Source organism: Cnephaeus nilssonii, assembly GCF_951640355.1.
Source record: "Cnephaeus nilssonii genome assembly, chromosome: 12".
Lineage (NCBI taxonomy): Eukaryota > Metazoa > Chordata > Mammalia > Chiroptera > Vespertilionidae > Cnephaeus > Cnephaeus nilssonii.
Genome location: NC_137083.1, coordinates 71,440,672 through 71,462,007, shown reverse-complemented (window position 1 = coordinate 71,462,007; position 21,336 = coordinate 71,440,672). Strand labels below are relative to the sequence as shown.

Sequence of the window (21,336 nt, the reverse complement as noted above, 5' to 3'; positions counted from 1 at the left end):
GAGTAGGCCTTCCTTCCCCCGGCTGCCAGCACCGGCTTCCCTCTGGCACCCAGGACCCGGGCTTCCCTCACAGCCCTGGCTTCGTCTGGAAGGTCGTTCGGTTTAATTAGCATATTACACTTTTGTTATTATAGATTTATTGGTATTAATATTAATAGTAGCAATCATGATCAGAAGAGAAGCTGTTAATAGCAGTTTTGTAGAGGAGGTGGCATTAGAAATCCTATATAATAAAAGCCCAGCGACCGAAATGGTGGAATGACCAGAGACCAGAACGACCGCAGCCCCTCACCTTGGCCGGCCCCGCCCCCAGTGGAGACCCTCACCCCAATCGGGGGGGTGGCAGGCTTGCAAACCCCCCATGTGGCCCCTCGCCCCAACTGTCCCCACCGCCATTATCTGGGGCCCCCACCAGTGCACCAGGCCTCTATCCTATATAATAAAAGGGTAATATGCAAATTGACCCTAACGGCAGAATGACCAGAATGACCGCTCAACCAGTCACTATGAGGTGCACTGACCACCTCTTGGTCCCTCCCCTGCCTGGCAGGCTCTGATAACCTGATGGCGAATGGGGAACCGGGGTAGGTGGAAGCAGGGATCAGGGCCAGCTGCGGGCAGCCGGAGAAGATGGCCCTGATCGCAGGTCAGGCCTAGGGACTGTTCCCGTGCACAAATTTTGTGCACCGGGCCTCTAGTATGATATAAATTATGAGTAGATTAGTAGGGGGAAATGCGGTGAAAGGCATTCCAGACAAGAAAGAACCTCCCACTCACTGAATTAGGGAGTGGGTGACCAGGGTGTCAAGTAGGAAAAGACTGACAATGTTCATTTGGCTCAACCAATGCCCTTTGATGAGGGAAGCTATGGATGGGCACAATGGATTGAAAAGCAAATGGGCAGAGAGCACAGCTGAACCCCAAATGGAGGCGATTTTCAAGAAGCTTGGTGATGAAACAAATGAAAAAGTATAGCTGCAATGAGTGATGAGGCTGGAGATAGGACCTAAAGGTTATTTTAGGCCATTAAGCTCATTGGCATCTTTAAGCTTATTGTTTACCCTGCTTAGCTTCCGAGATCAGACGAGATGGGGTGCGTTCAGGGTGGTATGGTGGTAGACGACATCTTGTTAAGTAGCAGGAGATGTGTGACACAATTCTGTGATTTTCATTTATATACAGTACAAAAGTGGGAAACACTAGTCTATGCTATTAGAAGTCAGGAGAGTAATTTCTCTGAGGATTGTGTAAAGGGTCATGAATGAGGCTTCTGGAAGACTGGTCCTCTTTGGGTTCTTGACCTGAGCACATGTTCTGTGGGTGTACTCATTTGGGACAATTCAGAGTTGTACATATGTGGCATGTGCACTCTGCTGTATGCATTTTGTATTTCAATAACAAGAAGAAGATGGAGGAGAAAAGGGAGGAGGCAGCAAAGACCAGGAAATGTGTGAGGAGCAGAGAGGTATTAAGCATGGCAGGAATATGGCATTCAAAAGGGAGAGTGTCAAGAATGAACCAAAGAGATGGGGAGAAGCTACACTGTGAAAGGCCTTGTGTGATAGGTGAAGGGGTTTAAACTTTAACCCAAGGCCAAGGAGACGCTACTGAGAGCTTTTACACAACAGAGCAACATGATTTGATCAGAAGAATCATTGTGGGTGCTGGGGTCTAATGGATTGAAGGGGACCAGAGAGAAGGCAAGGAAATAAGTTAGAGACCAAAAAAGGCCACGGACTGGCCTGGATGGAGACAGTGTTGGTGGTAATGGGAGAGGCGAATAGACTCAAGCGAAGGTGAGGCAGCAGCACCTTCAGGACATGGTGCCTGATTGGACGGACAGGTGAGAGGATGAGAAGAGTCAAGGAGTCCGCCCAGGTTTCTGGTTTCCGTCTTGATTGATCGAGACTGAGTTTATGCTGGTGACCTTCCCTAGGGTGGGGACCACGTGGGGAGGGGCAGGCTTTGAGAAAAGATAATGAGTTTAGTTTTCAGCTTGTTGAGTTTGCTGTGAGTGGTTCATCCAGGAAGACATGCTCGCTGGAAACACTCTTTGACCCTCAGCAGAGAGGTCGGGTGGAGGTGCAGATCTCAGCGATGTCCGGTGAAGCCGGGTGTGAATGGGACCCCAGTGGGCGTGGAGAGCGCTCTCACCTGCCATCCCACAGGAGACTCTCAATGTTTACTGTCTCATGTTTTGATCAGAAGCCCTCCACACGCATAAACATGCGTCATTTCTACTGAAATGCACATATCACACTATGAACATATTCCCATGCAATTAGAATGTTTTCCTCGCCCTTGGGGCTGTGGGGCCCAGGATGTAATGATCTCATTCCTGAATCAGGCAAAAGGCCTCCCCTGACATCACACTCAGTGGTCTTTCCCCGGGGCTTACAGCCTGAGGCTGTCTGAGCCTGTGACCTGGCTCAGCCTTGAGTAATGGTCATGGTGGTTTTGTCTCCCAAATGCAGAAAAGGAACTGGATTCTGAACAGAAGGATTGCTCAGTGAACTGACGTCGGCCCCGTCAAACCTCTGAGAGCAGCCTGCGAAGTGATGGCCACTGACAGAGCTTAACGCAGAGTGGTTTCAGCAAAGGAGGCAAAAGCTCTGGCAACGGGGTATTTCAGCAGCTCCGTGTTCGGTGACAGAATGCTGGGCAATGCAGTTCACCTGAACACACCACCTCCAGGCGCCCTCACAGGGCGTGTGAGGCCCAGGAGCAGGCAGGAGATGAGAGGGGGTTTTGAAGGCCGAGAGCCACTGATGTGAGAACAGCGGTGGGTGTAGGCGGCAGGGGCAATGGGCCCGTGAGGTGGCAGCAGCACCCAGGAATGGGCCACGGCAGAGGGAAGGGCGGGCTCTGAAGTCCTGGGAGAGATGAGGCTGCACAGCGATGGACTGCACATGGGCCCTGCTTCGGGGTTTGGATCTGATTAGCTCTAATGACAGGCTGAAGGGCATAGGGCAGTTCTGACACTTGCTGTCATCTGAGCAAATACACAGCCATTTCATCAAAATGGCGGAGGAGCACATCTCCAGACTGCAGAGCAATGGGAAATTTGTCGGTACTGCTTTCCTTTATTGGAATTATAATAAGGACTCATTATAATTGACAGCAATAGGGTATACTGTCTCTGCAGCCTCGCACTAGTCCAGTGGTCGGCAAACCGCAGCTCGTGAGCTACATGCGGCTCGCGAGCCGCGGTTTGCCGCTCTGTTGACTAATGAGCTTGCCGACCACGGTCATATACTACCCTTTACCTCTTTGCACACAATATGCCACAATTGCCTAATCCTCACAGCTTCCAACTACACGGTAACATTTAGTCTAGTCCAGTGGTCGGCAAACTCATTAGTCAAAAGAGCGGCAAACCGCACCGCATGTGGCTCGCGAGCCACGGTTTGCCGACCACTGCACTAGTCTTTCCAAAACTGAAAGCATCGCCATTATTCTTAGAGAACTAGAGGCCCGATGCACAAAATTCATGCAAGAGTAAGCCTTTCTTCCCCTGGCTGCCGGCACCGGCTTCCCTCTGGCACCAGGACCCGGGCTTCCCTCGAAGCCCCGGCTTCGTCAGGAAGGTCGTCTGGTCTAATTAGCATATTATGCTTTTATTAGTATAGATAAGAATCAAGACTATCCATGTGCATATGTGCACATTCTCTCTATGAGAGGGAGCCACTGAGCTGTATGGCCTGCCCGCTATTTAGTTCTCAACATTTGGGACATGTATTTTCAGGTCTCTTTTCTAAAGAACATACCCACTTATTAATGAGTCACTCACCCCTGCCTGGGCCAGGACAAGAACTCTTGGGGAAACAAAGCAAGCTCTGTCAGCCTTGCGCCCAGCGGGCACAGTTCTCACATTTTCAAAACCAAATAGCCTTGAGGTTCATCCACCCCTTTTTTCATCTTTTCCCCCTCATTCTTCTTCTTTCTGCCTTCTCCTCTACCTTCTTTTTCATCGTCTTTCTCTTCTTTCCATTCATAATTGAGGTCAGGATTTACGGAGCACTGCCGTGGGCTGGGCCCGGGGGAAGCATTTGCCCACATCATCACATGTAGTTCTCATATGCTTATAAAGTAGGTATTATTTTATTTATTTATTTATTTTTTTGGTTAATCCTCACCTGAGGATATTTTCCCATTGATCTGTTAGAGAGAGTGGAAGAGGGAGGGAAAGACAGAGAGAAACATCCATGTGAGAGAAACACATAGATTGGTTGCCTCCTGCATGTGTCCTGACCAGGGCCTGAGCCAGGGAGGAGCCTGCAACCAAGGTACATGCCCTTGACTGGAATCGAACCTGGGACCCTTTGGTCTGTAGGCGGATGCTGCATCTACTGAGCCAACCCGGTGAGGGCTAACGTAGGTATTATTGTTATCACCATCTTGGAAATGAAGACTTGGAGGCTCAGGGAGCCGTCCCACTACCAGCAGGTAGAGGGTCGGGATGTGGGGGCAAGTTTGTCAGACTCCAGAGCTGGAGCTCTTGACCTTGTGACAGGCAGCCTCTCGGCAGGGCTCGGTCCTCTGCCCCCCCACCCCACCCCCCACCAGGCCCCAGGCAGCAGGGTGGCGTGTCGGGGCCACAGGCAGTGCTCTAGCATATCTCCCGCTCTTTCCCTCATTGTTTTATCAAATGAAGACTATGCAAAGCTCCTGATATGTAACTTGTTTGGAGGGACCTTTTTCTCCAGCTCATGATATACTGCAGACAATGGGGATACCTCAAGTTACATGAAAAGGTGAACAAGACGAGTTACCATGGTGTTAGCAGCTCACACTGCATTTCTCCTGCGCTGAAACGCTTGTCACCTTTTTGAGAAATGAGACTCATTATTTTGCAATGCCAAGGTGGCATGTGCAAAACCTGTGTGCCCTCGAGGTGGTGTGAACGTATGTCACTGAGGTGGCCCAGGCGGAAGGCTTGAGAAGAGCCCTTTCCAAGCAGAACCCTCTGTCTCAGGAAAGCCCACAGCAGTGCAGGTCACCGGACACGGGGTGGCAGCCTGGTCCCGTACCTAACTCTCCTCAGACTTCCTTCGTATGTTCTCTGAGCCATTTCCAGAAACCAAATTGATCTTTATAGGTCAGATATTTGCATCAGACCGTATCTACAAAAGCACATCAGGCTGGCTCTAAAAATATTTCAAAGGAGAAATTTTCAAAAATAGTTTTGAGTAACAGCCCTATCATTAGTCTCCCAAATTTACATGTTAACAGCATAAACACCTATGTAGATACTTCACATTTAATGTCTATTTAAAAAATCACTCCTATTGCTTAAAAACGTTACCTCTTATCGCACTTTAATCTACCCAGTTCAGTTAAGAGAAAGGAACCAGCCCTAACCGGTTTGGCTCAGTGGATAGAGCGTCAGCCTGCAGACTGAAAGGTCCCAGGTTCGATTCCGGTCAAGGGCATGTACCTTGGTTGCGGGCACATCCCCAGTAGGGGGTGTGCAAGAGGCAGCTGATTGATGTTTCTCTCCCATTGATGTTTCTAACTCTCTATCCCTCTCCCTTCCTCTCTGTAAAAAATCAATAAGATATATTTTTTTTTAAAAGAGAAAGAGCGAGAAAGGGACCCATTGGAAGCTCCTTTCCCGAATTCCCTTTGCTTTGTGTTTGTGACGTGTGCCCAGATGTGTAGACTGCCTGCATGCAGGCCTTAGTCCCCGGATAGAGGGCTGCAGACTCAGGCTCAGTGGGCCCAACCACCTTCTGTCATCTGCACACCACACTGTCCTGAGATCACCTAGACCAGTGGTCGGCAAACTCATTAGTTAACAGAGCCAAATATCAACAGTACAACGATTGAAATTTCTTTTGAGAGCCAAATTTTTTAAACTTAAACTTCTTCTAACGCCACTTCTTCAAAATAGACTCGCCCAGGCCGTGGTATTTTGTGGAAGAGCCACACTCAAGGGGCCAAAGAGCCGCATGTGGCTTGCGAGCCGCAGTTTGCCGACCACGGGTCTAGACTCAGTGTCGACAAGACCCAGGTAGTCCGTACCGTCTGTGCCGTGGGGAGGCGTGGGTTCCAACCAGATCTACCCCTCCCCTCTCCACAGGTGCTGTCCTCACCACGACTTGCACAAGAGCTCACATAGGCATGGGGAAAGGGAGGAGGGAGAATCGGGGTTTCTAAGCTACGTAAGTGTGTGGCCACATCATGTCCTTCTGGTGGGGCGATGCTGAGGGAACTTCCCAGCATCGAGCATCCCATCCCCAGAGCTATAAAATTAATAACGGAGCCAGGGTTCCCAGTACAAAAACATTTCTGTCTCCACCAACATGCATCTTCCTGACAGCCGAGGAGGATGGCGGGCCTTTGCTAATAGTTCCCAGACCCACACCTCCGGGACCTGCAGGAAGGGTGCTCTCTCTGTGGATGGGCCTGTGGCTCTGGAAATTCCTGCCCCTCCAGGCTGACAGGAGCCCATATGTTGACCATTAGGGTGTAAAGCAACATTCACTTAAGCCCGTCATCCAATAGGCTGTTTCTCCTCTGGTTGACTTACACGTTGTCATCAATGACACAGATTTATGGAGGGAAGAAAAGAATGTTAAAGAGCAAATGTTAGAGACCGCACATTCATCTACTCACAAGGCTTACCCTTCCTTGCATTAAAAATTGCCAGGTACAGCTAGCAAAGACTATGTCTCCACTTATCTCAGATGATTTTACTTAATGTTTGCATAATAACTAGGAAAAGTTTGACCAGCACAGGAAAGCACGTCCCATTAAATTAGCAAATGCCGCTGTGAAATTAAAGTTGTTGAGGCCAGACTCTGCAAGGCTCTCCATAGCAGCACTCACTAGCCCACCCACGTCACTTCCCACTGCCCCCACCTGTGTCCTCTAACCAGGCCATCTTCTCACCGCTCACCAGAGTGACTCTCTGATATCACAGACCTGCAGACTGTTCATAAGGGTCACTCTCACCCGCTGCTCCAGACTTTCCTCTGCCTCCTTTAGGTTGAAAATCTTCCCATCCTTTGAGATTCAGGCCCTTCAGAGAGCTCTCCCTGACTGCCCCACGCTCAGCTGACCTCCTGAGTCCTATAACTCATGTCATGCAAAAGGGGCTCATGTGCTGTTTTGAAATGCTTTATCATTTCTCACTCATCTTCTTTCCCCAAGGACAGGGGTTCGGTCTTATATTTCTTCTATCTATTGCATAGTGCTCAGGTGGCCAACATATACCTGGTATTTCCTGATTTATTAAATTTAAAGCAATTTTAAAAATTAAAATCAGCCTTCCATTGCCAAATCAGGGCACTCTTCTCCAGGGAGCAGCAACCCCGTCCTTAATTTATATATTTATTTATTGAATGTATGGGGATGACATTGGTTAACAAAATTATATAGGTTTCAGGTACACAATTCTATAATACATCATCTGTATACTGTATTGTGTGTTCACCATCCCAGATCTTCAGAACTTAGAAGTAGAAGAGGAGAAACTAGCAACTGAACTTGAGGAAGGCCAGCTGTTGGGGCAGGAGGAAAATCAGGGGAATGGGGTGTTTTAGGAAAGAGGGAGGAGCTAATTACATTGTAAGTTACTAAGAGTTTGAAAAGATGGTCTTCTGGTTAATAATGAATATTAACCATACAACATAATCAATTAACTGCCTATGAAATGGTGACTTATAAGCCTCACAAATATGTTTTTCATCTTCTCTTCCAGTCTCGCTGTCTTAGCACTTTTTAGATATCAATTCACGAATGTCTATAAGTCACAACGCAGAAAGGGAGGAATAACTTTGTCAAAATGACAAATGAAGGATAAGACCTTGTAATAGAGCAATGGAGTGAGGACGGAAACCTGAGAAACACCACTTTCCTGCCCGGCTCGAGGGCTGTGCCCCGTGGCTGCCAACCTGGCTCATCTGCAGCCCGGGAGGCCAGCAGGGCACGGCCCAGTTCGTCTTCCTCCTCTTTGCATTCAAGGGGCGTATGCCATGTGTGGCATATAGAAGGGGCTCAGTGAGTATTTGTTCTGGGAAGAACTGAGGCACTTAAGATGTACTGGTGGGAACTGTGCATTTCATATCAAAACAAGGCCCGCCCATTGCTATTGGCTCACATGTTGCTCCCTTGTTTTTAATCGGGTCACAGTCACAGCGTTTAGAGGTTCTGCGAACCTGGCCACACCAAAGGGCATGTCTAGAACACCAATCTCTGTCAACCATGGTTGGCATTGTGTTTCCGTGGGTTCTGAGCTGTTGGCCAAATATGACTTACGTGAGGAAAACCCTCGACACCTGAACACTTCGACCATTCACAGCCTCCAGCTGTCAGCCAGGTACTGGGCTTTTAGCGGGCTAACCCGTTACACAACGGCAGGACTCCGTTTGTTTTTTGAACTTGACTGGAGAAGGGTGGAGGGCTGCTTCCTTCCTCTGGCTGATGAGGAGACCTCCGGGTGACCTCTCGCCCAGGTCAGGGCTTGTATATCACAACCAGCGAAAGTGGCCAGTGATTAGGTGCAGACGCTACTCTGCGAGGATAGCAGCATTCCTTAGTGAGAGATGAACCTATCTCTGACTTAAGGGCTTCTTTGATTTATGGATGCCTGGGGCAATAACCGGAGTAGATAACACAGAACTGCCAGCATACCCATCCCAGAAGCCCAGCTTCCAGACCTAGCCTCCCATATGGCCTGCAGAATGTCACATGCGCAGCCTCACACGGCTGGCCATGCTCTTCACATCAAGGGGAGTATTTATAGTCGAACATCAGAGCACTCACTCGGTTTTCAATTGAAGACTCGGGGAAAAGGTCTCTGACTGTTGTTGCCGTAAGAATACCTTCCTTAATCGATTTTTGAGCCGATCATTTCTTAGGAATTACTAGCAATATTACCGTTCCTCAAAACTTGAAGGGCTTGTAATTGACAGGGGAGTCAAAGCAACCTGAGCCAAGTGTGGGTGAGGTTGAGCCCGACCACTTTCCATCCCCCACCCTCCACTTTGTAGGCACCTCATTCCATGATGTCCCCAGGTCCTCATGCTGCCTCTTGATCAGACAGATCTCCCCTCCCCGCCAAACTTCAGGAAGTAAAGTGGTGGAGTAAGGGGAGTATGGATTTCTGTTTTGATTTTGATTAATTTGTTTTGTTTACCACTTACAGGCCACAAACTCTTGGGCAAGTTACGTGGCTTTTCAGAGCCTCGGTTTCCTTTTCCCTAAATAGAGGGAACTGCCATGAAGATTCAGAGAAAATGCACACCAGGTATGTAGCTCAGGGTCTGACTCTGAGTAGGAATCCACCCAGCGTCCCCCTCCCTTCCCCACCTGGGGTCTGCATCTGTCCGCACCCAGGAATACCTCAGGGTCTTGCCTCACCCTTCTGCAATTCTCGTCGAAATCTGTCCTGGTGTCATTATGTCAGGACGTCACCACAAGGCTGACTTGATAACCTCTGTCAAACTGATTCCAGGGAAAGCTCTGAAGGCTGAAATCCTTTTAACGTGCTTACTCACAGTCAGAGGGTTTCTGAGAATGCAGGGTCTGGATGGGAAAGAACACCCTCTGACCCTGGGCAAGCCAGGGTGGGGGATATTGTTTGGGAGGTGACATTTATCTAGAGATCCTCAAATAAAAAACCTTTTCCTTCTTTGTCTTACAAATAAGAGAACCCCCACCCCCCGGGATTTCTTCTTATCTAATAATTACAGAAAAATCAGGAGTCCTGGATTACTTAAACTGCTTGATGTATTTAAGTTTGAAATGCTTACAGAACATCAGGAACAATGTCCTGAGATTTTAGTTTGATATACCTCTGAAAAGGACCTCACTTTGGAAAATAGTGGACTAGACCCCTGGTCAGCAAACTGTGGCTCACGAGCCACATGCGGCTCTTTGGCCCCTGGAGTGTGGCTCTTCCACAAAATACCACGGCCTGGGCGAGTCTATTTGGAAGAAGTGGCGTTAGAAGAAGTTTAAGTTTAAAAAACTTGGCTCTCAAAAGACATTTCAATCATTGTACTGTTGATATTAGGCTCTGTTGACTAATGAGTTTGCCGACCACTGGACTAGACGGTAGACTTGACCCACTCCACAAGCCACATTGACAAAACAAGCCGACTCACTCTATTCAACTCGTGAGTTAATTTGAACAGGAAACAGGTGCTAACCAACAGGAGGAAAGACATTCAGTCCCAAGTATCTATTACTTGACCATCTTCAACCTGCTCACCACCATTGTGTTCCCTGTGCTGGCGAGTAAAAGGTGCCCGATACGTTGAATATTAAACGTGCCTGATATTACAAAGAGCAAAATAAAACCATATGACCACAAGCAAACAGATTGGGTGGTATGCGATATGCTCTAGGGGAAGGGTATGTCAATTTTAATAGAGAAAATTTTTTTAAAGTTTATATATACATTCATTGATTTAAAGTTTACTGCAAACTTCTGACGTATTGGGAGTTCCCTTTACCAGAAAACAGGCTGTCCCTAACATAGTAAGAGTCGAGTGAAGGGAAGGGTCCCTTGGGGATGTGCTCATTCTGTGACACGTGCATGCTGCAAGGATGTTAGCCTTGACCCCACACCTTCCTTTCATGATGAGAGAGCAGAGCTCAGAGGAGGAATGCCAATGCGAGTTAGGTGACGACGTCCCCCCTTCTCCCAGGCCTCAGATTCCGTCACACCTCCCTGCCTCTACAAAGAGAAGCTAGGAGCCACTCCAGGATGATCCTGAACCACACACTTCCATGTCTGTTTGACTGACTTGCTCGGATGCACACTATGGCCAGGATAAAGCCTCACCTTTGGAAGGCCACGATCACACAGACAGGTGCAAGTCCCTTAGCAGCTGTGTGGGTTGAAGCAAGCTTTCTTACGGGAAATCTACATCTTATACGTGTAAGTATACTCTGCCATTGATCTGCACTTTTGCTTGCATGATGTCAAACACCCTGAATCGCCAAAGCAATCATTGAGAATTACAATCAAGAGAATTACAGCCCTAGCCTCTTTGGTTCAATGGATAGAGCATTGGCCTTCGGACTGGATTCTGGTCAAGGGCACATGCCTGGGTTGCAGGCTCAATCCCCAGTAAAGGGTGTGCAGGAAGCAGCCAATCAATGATATTCTCTCATTATTGATGTTTCCATCTCTCTCTCTCCCTCTCCCTTCCTCTCTGGAATCAATAAAAAATATTTTTTTAAAAAAAAGGAAAGAAGAGAATTACAAAGAAATATTGCAAGGTTTGCATGGATGACTTTGGCATTTTCTTAGGTTCAGCTCAAAAGGGCATTACGTATTGTTCAGGTAACTTATGAATAATCTAGGAATGTTACTGGAATTCTGATCTAATACATTGGAACTAACTACTTAAAAAAAAAAGAGAGTAACAGGGTGGTTCCTGATTAATCAACACCAACGGTTCACATATTTGCGAGTCAGCTAAGCTGGAATAAGCTTAGGGAGAAGAGAAGTAAATGAAGAGAATGAATAAATTATATCGCTTCCCTCAGAAAGTCACACTGCGGCAGTGTGCTGTGTGGCTGGCACATCTGGAGGCCGAGTAACGTGATTACAAGAATGGATGAACTCAGGTGCAGATCCCTGCTCTGCCTGCCTCTTACCAACTGAGGGTCCTTGGGCAAAATCCATAACTTGTCTGTCAGAGCCTCAGTCTCCTCTCCCATAAAATGGGATAATAACATACCCACCTTACAGACTTCCCATGAGAATCAAGGAGAGAATGTAGACCAAGCCCTAACACATGGCAGGTGCTACGGATGTGTTTGTTATTTTTAGGATCAAGAAACAGAATTGTGTTCTCATACAGGGAGTAGAAAGAGCAACATGTGCAAGAATAACAGTATCCTGAAGTTGCCTAATCTCCTCGTGAGGAAGAGAAAGTAAGGTCTTTATGTCATTGAATATCCAGGAGGCAGTTAAATGATCATCAAGCATAACTGTTTACTTTGCTGTGCAAACTGCTTCAATCAAAACAAAACAAAATAGAAACGAAGTCCCAGGGAAGCAGATCCTCTTACATTTGAAATGAGGCCTGTTCACATGCATGCCCTCGGAGACAGGTAGGGACAAGTTACAGTGTCAGGGTCAAGAGCACAGGCCATGGAGTCAGCCAGCCAGACATCGCTCCCCTCCAAGACCCATGAGGTCTTGAGCTGGTCCTTCGCTTTTCTCACGTGTACAATTGGGACGATGACCTCTAGGGCTGCTTATCTGACTAAAACAAAGCTGTGCATTTGGCTCTTGGTTGATCAACCAGAAGCCACCCTCTTCTTCCTTCTTCTTTTTTTTTCAGGAAACCAGTTCCAATGCACTGATGTCACAGGGCAGCTCAAAAGATGAAATAAAACCACGTGTGCAATGATCTTAGTCCGGTACCTGGCACACAGGGGTCAATGGGTAGCTCCTAAAATGATCCCGATATCATTATCCCCATGGTCTGCCCCAGGACCCTGAGATGAAGCAGCTACTTAAGAGAAGGACCCGAACCTCTGGGACAATCTGTACCGAAGCACAGGTCTCATGGGGATTCTGCTCAAACTGTGGCCCAGCAGGAAGGAAGACCTGCTAGAGGTCCCCAAACGCGTCAGGAATGCTGCAGGGCACAGCGGCGGGCCCTCCGCTTGGCAGTTATTAGTTCAGAGACTGCATGTATGAACCTGCTCAAGTGCTGCAAAGAGCTGGCTCATCAACCAGGAAGGAAATGCAACCTCTCAGGTCAACGAAGAGGCCCTGGACTTCTGGTGACATTCCCTGGTCATCGTGCTTCTTGGTCAGTCTAAGGTTAGGGGCTGGCGGCCGGCTGCACTGTTTTACTGGTTCCTTTTGCAATTACTTTGGAATGAAAAACAAACTGGGAATTTAGGGTCAAGGATGTTTTTCCTGATCATGGGCTCCCTTGTTTTCTACTAAGTCTGAGGAGTTGGCTTGAGCCAAAGTTGGCTATGGGCTCCCTATCACCTCCTATCCACTTGTACTCATTCTTATCTTGTACCAGATTCTTTGCAAAGACTGTGCTAAGCCTGGAGTTCAGTGCTGAGCAGGAGGGGTGGGAACTGGGCACAGCACACTTGCAAAACACACCGGGGGACAGCTGTGCTGAGGTTGACGGAGCTGCCCCTGGGTGGGTTCAAACAGGAAAGGTGCGGGGTGCAAGGGGGGCTGTGGCCGCAGTAGCCGAAGTGCCTCTTCCACAGCCCTCATCCATCGCTCCCCGGCAGCCAGGCCAGTGGGATGAATTCTTTCTCTAGTATCTGGCAACTTCTGAGCATAGTGGAAAGCGCAAAGGAGTGTGAAAGACGGTAGATTTCAAAAACGGGCAAACTTGAAAGCCCTGGGACCCAGAGGTCGGACCTGCAAAGGGGAATCTACACGGCAAAGCCATGCTCCTGTCGGCTGCAGAACCACAGGAAAGGCGCTGGGATGCTATACACAGTGCGGGTTGACACACCAATTCCAGTTTTGTCCAGGCGGAAGAATTTTCCTAATCTGCATATTGTGACTTTTTTTTTTAAAGGTATATTTTACGGATTTCAGAGAGGAAGGAAGAGGGAGAGAGACAGAGAATCATGAATGATGAGAGAGAATCATTGATCGGCTGCCTCCTGCATGCCCCCCGCTGGGGATCAAGCCTGAAATCTGGGCATGTGCCCCTGACCAGAATCGAACCTGGGACCCTTCAGTCTGCAGGCCGACGCTCTATCCACTGAGCCAAACTGGCTAGGGCCGTATTTTGACTTTTTGCCACAAACATTCTTGTTGGGGTCCCATTTCTCCAGGGTCTTAGGAGAGCTCTCTGTGCACTTTAAATATGAATGATAAGAACATGAGCTTTGCGCCGGAAGGCAGCAGCTGCACTCACAGGACTGGGGAGCTGGAAATACAGAACTGCCTTTCCCTGGGCATGCTGACCGCTGGAGAATTTACGTGCAGTGAGTAAAGTGTTTGAAACTTACCTGCATCTCGGTCCCTGATACAGTAGTCTGGAGAGTTCTCAAAATACACGAGGTCATTTTTCGTCGGCTTCTTGAACCTCTTGTTAGCCACAGTGAAACCGGTGCCGTCCTGGTTCATGACCACCTGGATGGCCCCATTGTACTTCTTCCACAGGTAGTCGCCCGTCCTCCTGAAGTCGGCCATGGCCAGCCAGCACGTCCTCAGCGTGCAGGAACCGCTCACGCCGTGGCACTTGCACTCTTGTTTCAGGAACCGCTTCACCGCCTGTGGGGAAAGACAGGCTGTCCAGTGGAGGTGGACCCAAGTGCGTGACATGCGCTACAGCTTTCCGGACAGCGCGAAGTGACTGAAGACACAGGACCCCGGGGCTAGCACGGGGGATGTCTGTGGTCACTGGCTGCTCACGTCAGCCACACTGCACTGACTGCATAGCGTGCAGGGAGGCGGGGAGAGAGCGGGAGGCACTGCCTGGCCGTGAGCCCCATGAGGCTGCCGGTATAACAAAAACCGCACTCATGTGAATTCAATAGGGAACGGGGCCAGTCTGAAGAGTAAGGCAATGAATTAGAATATTCTCTACATAAATCTAGCTGTATTCTATTTAAAATGTATGCTATTAGGCAAATTTGGCTAAGTCTGCATCATGTACTAAACCGATTCTAGTGATTGCTACTACTGATGGTTGCGCTGCGTGTTCCATTGTGCTAAGGCCTTCTACACTCTATCTCGGTGACCTTGATCTTCACAACAATCCCACGCTCCCTACTGTCCTTATTTTTCACATCTTAGGAGGGGACAGGTGGGAGCAGAGGGGGCAGAGTTGGGGAGCCAAGATGGCCCTCCTAGGGTGTGTCTGTGGCCAAGGCCTGCCATCCAGGTCACCCAGGGAGCCTCATACCCAACACCCGAACATAAAGATATGAGGGTGAGGGCATATAGGGGAGTTGGAGTTCCAGGAAAGTTCATTCTGACATCCTTAAAAAACGCCCAGGTCTTTGTGACCTGGTGTACCAAACTAAAGCCATTCCCCCTTCTCACGTCTCTGTCCTGGCCCTCCAGCGCTGCCTCGTGATGACAAGGACAGATTCCAGATGTAACAGGGCTCCGTCCGCCCGCTATGACGAGCTAGGAGGGAAACACCTAGGTGGCGAGCCCAAACCGGGAAGGGTGCGAGTGGGTTAATTTACAGCCCTTCATTCCTGGCTCCTTCAGCTCCAGAATGATTTTGACACATTTTCCAAGCATGTGAATAAATTAGGACTGACTTTCTGGAATGAAGAACGTTCCTGCACACTTGGTTCTACCAGAGCCTTGGTCAGCAACTGAGTCTGTGGAGCAGGCAAACCAGGTTGGAGCACCAGGAGTAAGTTACCTGGGGTGAGGCCCTGGGGAGGTAACCTGGAATATTGGTATCTGTGTGTGTTTGCTGGGGGGGGGGGGGGGGGTAAAAGAGGGGTGAGCATGAGTGCTGCAGGGAGCCTCCCACTCACACCCCACACCCACCATATTATGCCAGAATCTCAGGAAGTAGGCAAAGCCGGCGTATAGCTACACCTCCAAGTTCTTAGAAATAATGTTCTCAATGTGTTACGCTAAGAATTTAGTTCAGAATTACCAGCTTGGAAAATGTCATCAAGGGGGTTCCCTGCCCCCTCTGTCTATACCCCCACCCCAGAGACCCTCCGTCTTGGGGATCCAAATTGAGGAGGGAGACTGTCAGCAGGGTGGTTTCTCCTCCTCTGCTCAGCGACTGAGCCAAGGACGAAAGCCAGGGTCCTGTGAGATCGCCAAGGCTGATCACCTCATAGCCCTTCTTCGTGTCACGTTGCTCTGAGTGTCTGATGGGAGCAGAGCCTAATTGTCAGTTGTGATCTTTCTCGAGCTTGGGAATGGATTATGAATGCTCATTCTTCACAGCTTTTTCCTTTTAAAGCTGAGTTGTTTACTCATAAGTAACCTTTTGCACTCGGATGTCGAGATTAAAATTACTCTTTGAATGTATCAATAATTTGAAATATAAAAAATCCAAATAAATAAGTTTGTATGAAAAGAAACTCCAGTTTTTTATTCTACTGCCGCGCTTTGTAAAATCTGGGTATTTAAAAAATTAAATCCCGAGTAGAGTAAAGGAATCGAGAAAAAAGCAAGCGAGTGCAAAGGGTTAATACTCCCAACTTTAAAATGATTGGATAGCCCTGGCCTGTGTAGCTCAGTTGGTTGGGTGTCGTCCTGTGCGCCAAAAGGTCACCGGTTCCATTCCTGCTCAGGGCACATGCCCAGGTGGTGGGTTCGATCCCCAGTCAGGGTGCATGTGGGAGGCAACCCATTAATGTTTTCCTCTCTCTCTCTCCCTTTCCTTTCCTCTCTCTCTAAAATCATTAAAAACATTTTTAAAAATAACAAGATATAGTACTGCCCTTCCTTTGTAATGCTAAGTTCCCAGGTTGCAAACTTCAAAGTTGCTATTTTTATATGTTTGACTGGATGATTTACATATTAATTTAAGATTGGATCTTAAAGATACACCTTATAAATCCTTAAAAATGCATGTGGCAGTGGTACACACGGTTGATCATCACTCACTAATTGAGTGGAAATAGCCACTGTCCTCTTCCTTCCTCAGTTTTGCTCAGGTGTTGGCAGCCATGTGCTTCAGAGGTAGCCATGTCTCTCTCTGACCCCAGAGCAGACCAAGTCAATAAGGGGACTTCCATGGTCCTGCCACTGACTCTTTCCAGCAGAGGGCATGGGATGATTCCATTTGGCCCAATATCATGTCAGGAGTAGTCTGCCAGGGACTTGTAAGAAAGGTTTCTTCACTCAAAAAACATTTAAAATCTTAAATATAAATGGCACTGTGCTTTTCTCAAGTTTTGAATTATGCAAACTCTGCTTCCTCCATTGTTTTGAATAAGACAATAATTAATGGGATAATATTAAAGACCTATTATAATAGGGGAAAAGAGGGAGAGAAATATGGGGGATTACGTTGCATCTTTCAAATAGTCATCAAAAATCTATTAACCAGCCATTCACAGAAGAAACACAGAGTACTAACAAAAACATGTTTAACTCTGCTAGAAATTAGAGAAATGCAAGCTGAAACAATACAACACTACATATATATATTATTGTGCCTAGCAGATTAGCATATAGCCGTGGTTGGCAAACTGCGGCTCGTGAGCCACATGCGGCTCTTTGGCCCCTTGAGTGTGGCTCCTCCACAAAATACCACGGCCTGGGCGAGTCTATTTTGAAGAAGTGGCGTTAGAAGAAGTTTAAGTTTTAAAAATTTGGCTCTCAAAGGAAATTTCAATCATTGTACTGTTGATATTTGGCTCTGTTGACTAATGAGTTTGCCGACCACTATATGCCATATAGTAAAAAGATTGACTATAAGAATGTTGGTAAGCCCTAACCAGTTTGGCTCAGTGGATAGAGCGTCGGCCTGCGGACTCTAAGGGTCCCAGGTTTGATTCCAGTCAAGGGCATGTACCTTGGTTGCAGGCACATCCCTAGTAGGAGGCAGCTGATCAATGTTTCTCTCTCATCAATGTTTCTAACTCTCTATCCCTCTCCCTTCCTCTCTGTAAACAATCAATAAAATATTTTTTTTTAAAAAAAAAAAGAATGTTGGTAAGAGTATGGGAAAGGAGATGCTTTAACAAACTGTTGGTGGGAGAGTAAATTGATGTGCCATTTAAATGGAGAGCATTTTTGCAATACTGTAAAAAATTTCAATATACATATCCTTTAACCTTGGTGATTGTATTTTGGAAATATTTGCACAACTTCTGAGGAATTTACACCCACATGAATGTTCACTGCAGCATAATTAGCAATAGCAAAAATATTAGAAAAAAAACCCAGATGACATCAATAGGAAAATATGGTTAAGCACTTCATGGTATATGCTTAATAATGCAATATTATGTGGTCCTGGAATAAGTCTTTAAGTCTTACAGCCATAGAAGGAAGTCAAGTGATAGAAGCGCAATGCAGAACAATGTATGTGGTCTGGCCCTTCTTAAAGGCCGGCCTGTGTGTATATGCACTAAGAAGAAAGGGAAAGCGTGTTCTCTGACAGCCGGGCTGCAGTCTGGGGGCTGCATGGTCTGGAAAAAGAGGGGAAAACAAAAAGTCCAACTATCTGCACAGTGAAATATACACAGGAATGTGGGGTTTGTTTCCCGGCACCTGGGGAGCCCAGAGCCAGGGTTCTCGTTCGGCTGCACATTAGAATCAGCTGGGGCGTCTCTAGCACACACAGCTGCCTCTCCCAGGCGGAATACAGCAGGACCTGGACTTGGGGGCGGGGCGGCCTTGCGGGCACTTCGGCTCTCAGGTGCATTTTTTCTTCTTAATTTTATTGTTGAAAGTATTACGGAGTGGCTGTTTTTCCCTCCAATGACGCCGCCCCCACCCCCATCGCCCTTTAGCCGCCCCGCCCCAACCCCGCTGGCGTCCTCCCCCTCCCAGGCCTCCCCAGGTGCTTCTCCTGTGCAGCCAGGGCTGAGGCTCACCCAAACCCAAGCATGCTGCGGAGGAGAGCGGGCCCACGCCCGGTTCCAGCCCATGGAGGGCCAGAGCAGGTGAGCCAGGCCCGTGGACAGGCGGCATGACGGTTCTGGGATCAGGGACATCTGACTATTGAATGAGAAGTTGTGTCCGACCCTAGGTCTCCTGGGGAAAATAGCGACAAGCAACAGTGTGGCCTGGTGCTGCACTGGAGGAGATGAAAGATGGGGGTCCGCCAGTGGAGGAAAACCCGGCGCTTTTAGAGGAACCATTGTCAGAGGAGGTTCCTGTCTGAAAGGGTGCACCCACCCTCTCCCCAGGGGTCTCAGAGGGCTGGGGGAGGGGCTGGTGGGCCCCCACACAGGCCGTTGATGGAGCAGCTGCACACATTTGATTTGCTCTGCAAAGGAAGCACTGAGCAAAGAAGAACCTGGGGACATCCCAGGGGCTACCAGTCTGGGAATTCTTGGGTTTGTTTTCATTGTTACTTTCAGATTCTTAAATGAAGGAAATATGTGAGTTTTAAAAACTCAAATAGTCTAGGGATTCCAAGATGGTGGGGTATTAAATGGAAGCTACGCTGACACTCTCCCAGGACCAAATACAACTAAAATGTAGAAACATCATCCTAAATAACCAACTGAAGACTAGCTGGAGAGAAGCCTTGTAACCAAGAACGTAAGCAGAGGCCACATGGAGACTGGTGGGAAGTGTGGAGGCGTGAGAGGGCTGGCTAGGCTCCACAGGCAGCAGCTGAAGTTCTGGAGGAGTATCTCAGCTGGGGGGGAGGGTCCCCCCTTAGAGGTCCGGGGTCAAACCCCAAGCTGGGTGCCTAAGCCCAGAGTAACAGAAACGGGAAAGGTGCCCACCTAAATCTGGCTGTGAAAAGCAGCAGGGGTTCTGTCCAGCAGGGAGAGAGGGCTAGAAACACAGGCCCCCTTAAAGGGCCAACACTCTAAATTACATTTGCAGCCATTCACTGTAGGCTCCGGCAGAGGGAGGGAAGAGTGGTCTAGAGCTGCGTGAGGAGAGTCTGGGGTTGGTGGCTCTGGGGAGAGAGCTGAGAGGACAGCTGTGGGGATCACTGTGCTAAGTCATTCCTTCATGCTGCAGAAACCATCTTTCTCAGGCAAAGCTTTCCCATCAACAGCTTTTTCGGTGGGGCGGGGGGTAGGGGGGTGGGATGGTAGGGAAACAATTGCTCCACCCATTGAAAACCCTCTTGCCACACCCTGTGGAGTGTATGCCCTGCTGAGGTCTACAGCCTGAAGCTCATTAAGTGGCTCTCTGGGTGCACTGAATCTTTGCCAGACCTGACTCTGGAGGCTTTGATTCTTTGCCTGACCTGCAATATCTGGGTACTTTGAGTCTTTTTTTTTTTTAATTCTTTATTGTTGAAAGTATTACATATGTCCCCTTTTCACCCCATTGTCCTCTCCCAGCCTACCCCTGCCCCCCAGCCCCAGCCTTCACCCCCCCACATTGTCTCTGTCCATTGGTTATGCTTCTATGCATGCAAGTTCTTTAGTTGATCTCTTGCCACCCACCCCCTCCCTCCACCACCCACCCTCCTCTGCCTTCCCTCTAAGGTTTGATGGTCAATGATTCTATGTCTCAATCTACTTTTGTTCATCAGTTTATGCTGTTTATTATATTCCACAAATGAGTGAGATCATGTGATGCTTTTCTTTCTCTGACTGTCTTATTTCACTTAGCACAGTGGTCAGCAAACTGCGGCTCTCGAGCCTCGGTTTGACGCTCTGTTGACTAATGAGTTTGCCGACCACTGGGATAGGGGATTAATCACAAGGAACAACAACAGCCTGTAATTATTGGAATCCAGAGTCTAGGTCAGTGGTCGGCAAACTCATTAATCAACAGAGCGGCAAACCGAGTCTCAAGAGCCGCATGTGGCTCGAGAGCCGCAGTTTGCCGACCACTGACTTAGCATAATGCTCTCCAGGTCCATCCATGCTGTTGCAAATGGTAAGAGTTCTTTTTTTACAGCAGCATAGTATTCCATTGTGTAGATGTACCACTGTTTTTTATTTTGTTTTTATTATTTTTTTATTGTTTAAAGTATTACATATGTCTCCTTTTCCCCCTATTGACCCCCCACCTGGCCACTCCCACACCCCACTACCCCAGGCCCCAATGTCCATGTCTATTGGTTATGCTAACATGCATGCATACAAGTCCTTTGGTTAATCTCTAAACTGCCCTCCCCCCTCACCCCCCCCCCCCCGCCTTCTCTCTGAGGTTGGATGGTCTGTTCAGTGTTACCTTGTCTCTGGATCTATTTTTGTTCATCAGTCTATGTTGTTCATTATATCCCACATATGAGTGAGATCATGTGATATTTATCTTTCTCTGACTGGCTTATTTCACTTAGCATAATGCTCTCCAGCTCCATCCATGCTGTTGCAAATGGTAAAAGTTCCTTCTTTTTTATAGCAGTGTAATATTCCATTGTGTAAATGTACCACAATTTTCTAATCCACTCATCTGCTGATGGGCACTTAGGCTGTTTCCAAATCTTAACTATTGTAAATTGTACTGCTATGAACATAGGGGTGCATGTGTTCTTTCTGATTGGTGTTTATGAGTTCTTGGGATATATTCCTAGAAGTGGGATCACTGGGTCAAATGAGAGTTCCATTTTTAATTTTTTGAGAAAACTCCACACTGTTTTCCACAGAGGCTGCACCAGTCTGCATTCCCACCAGCAGTGAAGGAGGGTTCCCTTTTCTCCACATCCTCGCCAGCACTTGTTGTTTGTTGATTTGTTGATGATAGCCATTCTGACAGGTGTGAGGTGGTACCTCATTGTTGTTTTGATTTGTATCTCT

The 21,336-nt window shown here is 48.0% G+C and overlaps 1 protein-coding gene across 1 annotated transcript in view; it reads right to left on the bottom strand.

Moving 5' to 3' along the window:
* The window catches only part of WNT2 (Wnt family member 2), a 67,850-nt gene that overhangs the window by 8,791 nt on the left and 37,723 nt on the right, over positions 1–21,336 (bottom strand). The window contains exon 4 of the mRNA XM_079785444.1: positions 13,969–14,233. Within this exon, the coding sequence (XP_079641570.1) occupies positions 13,969–14,233 (265 nt within the window). The remainder of the gene's footprint in view (positions 1–13,968; positions 14,234–21,336) is intronic.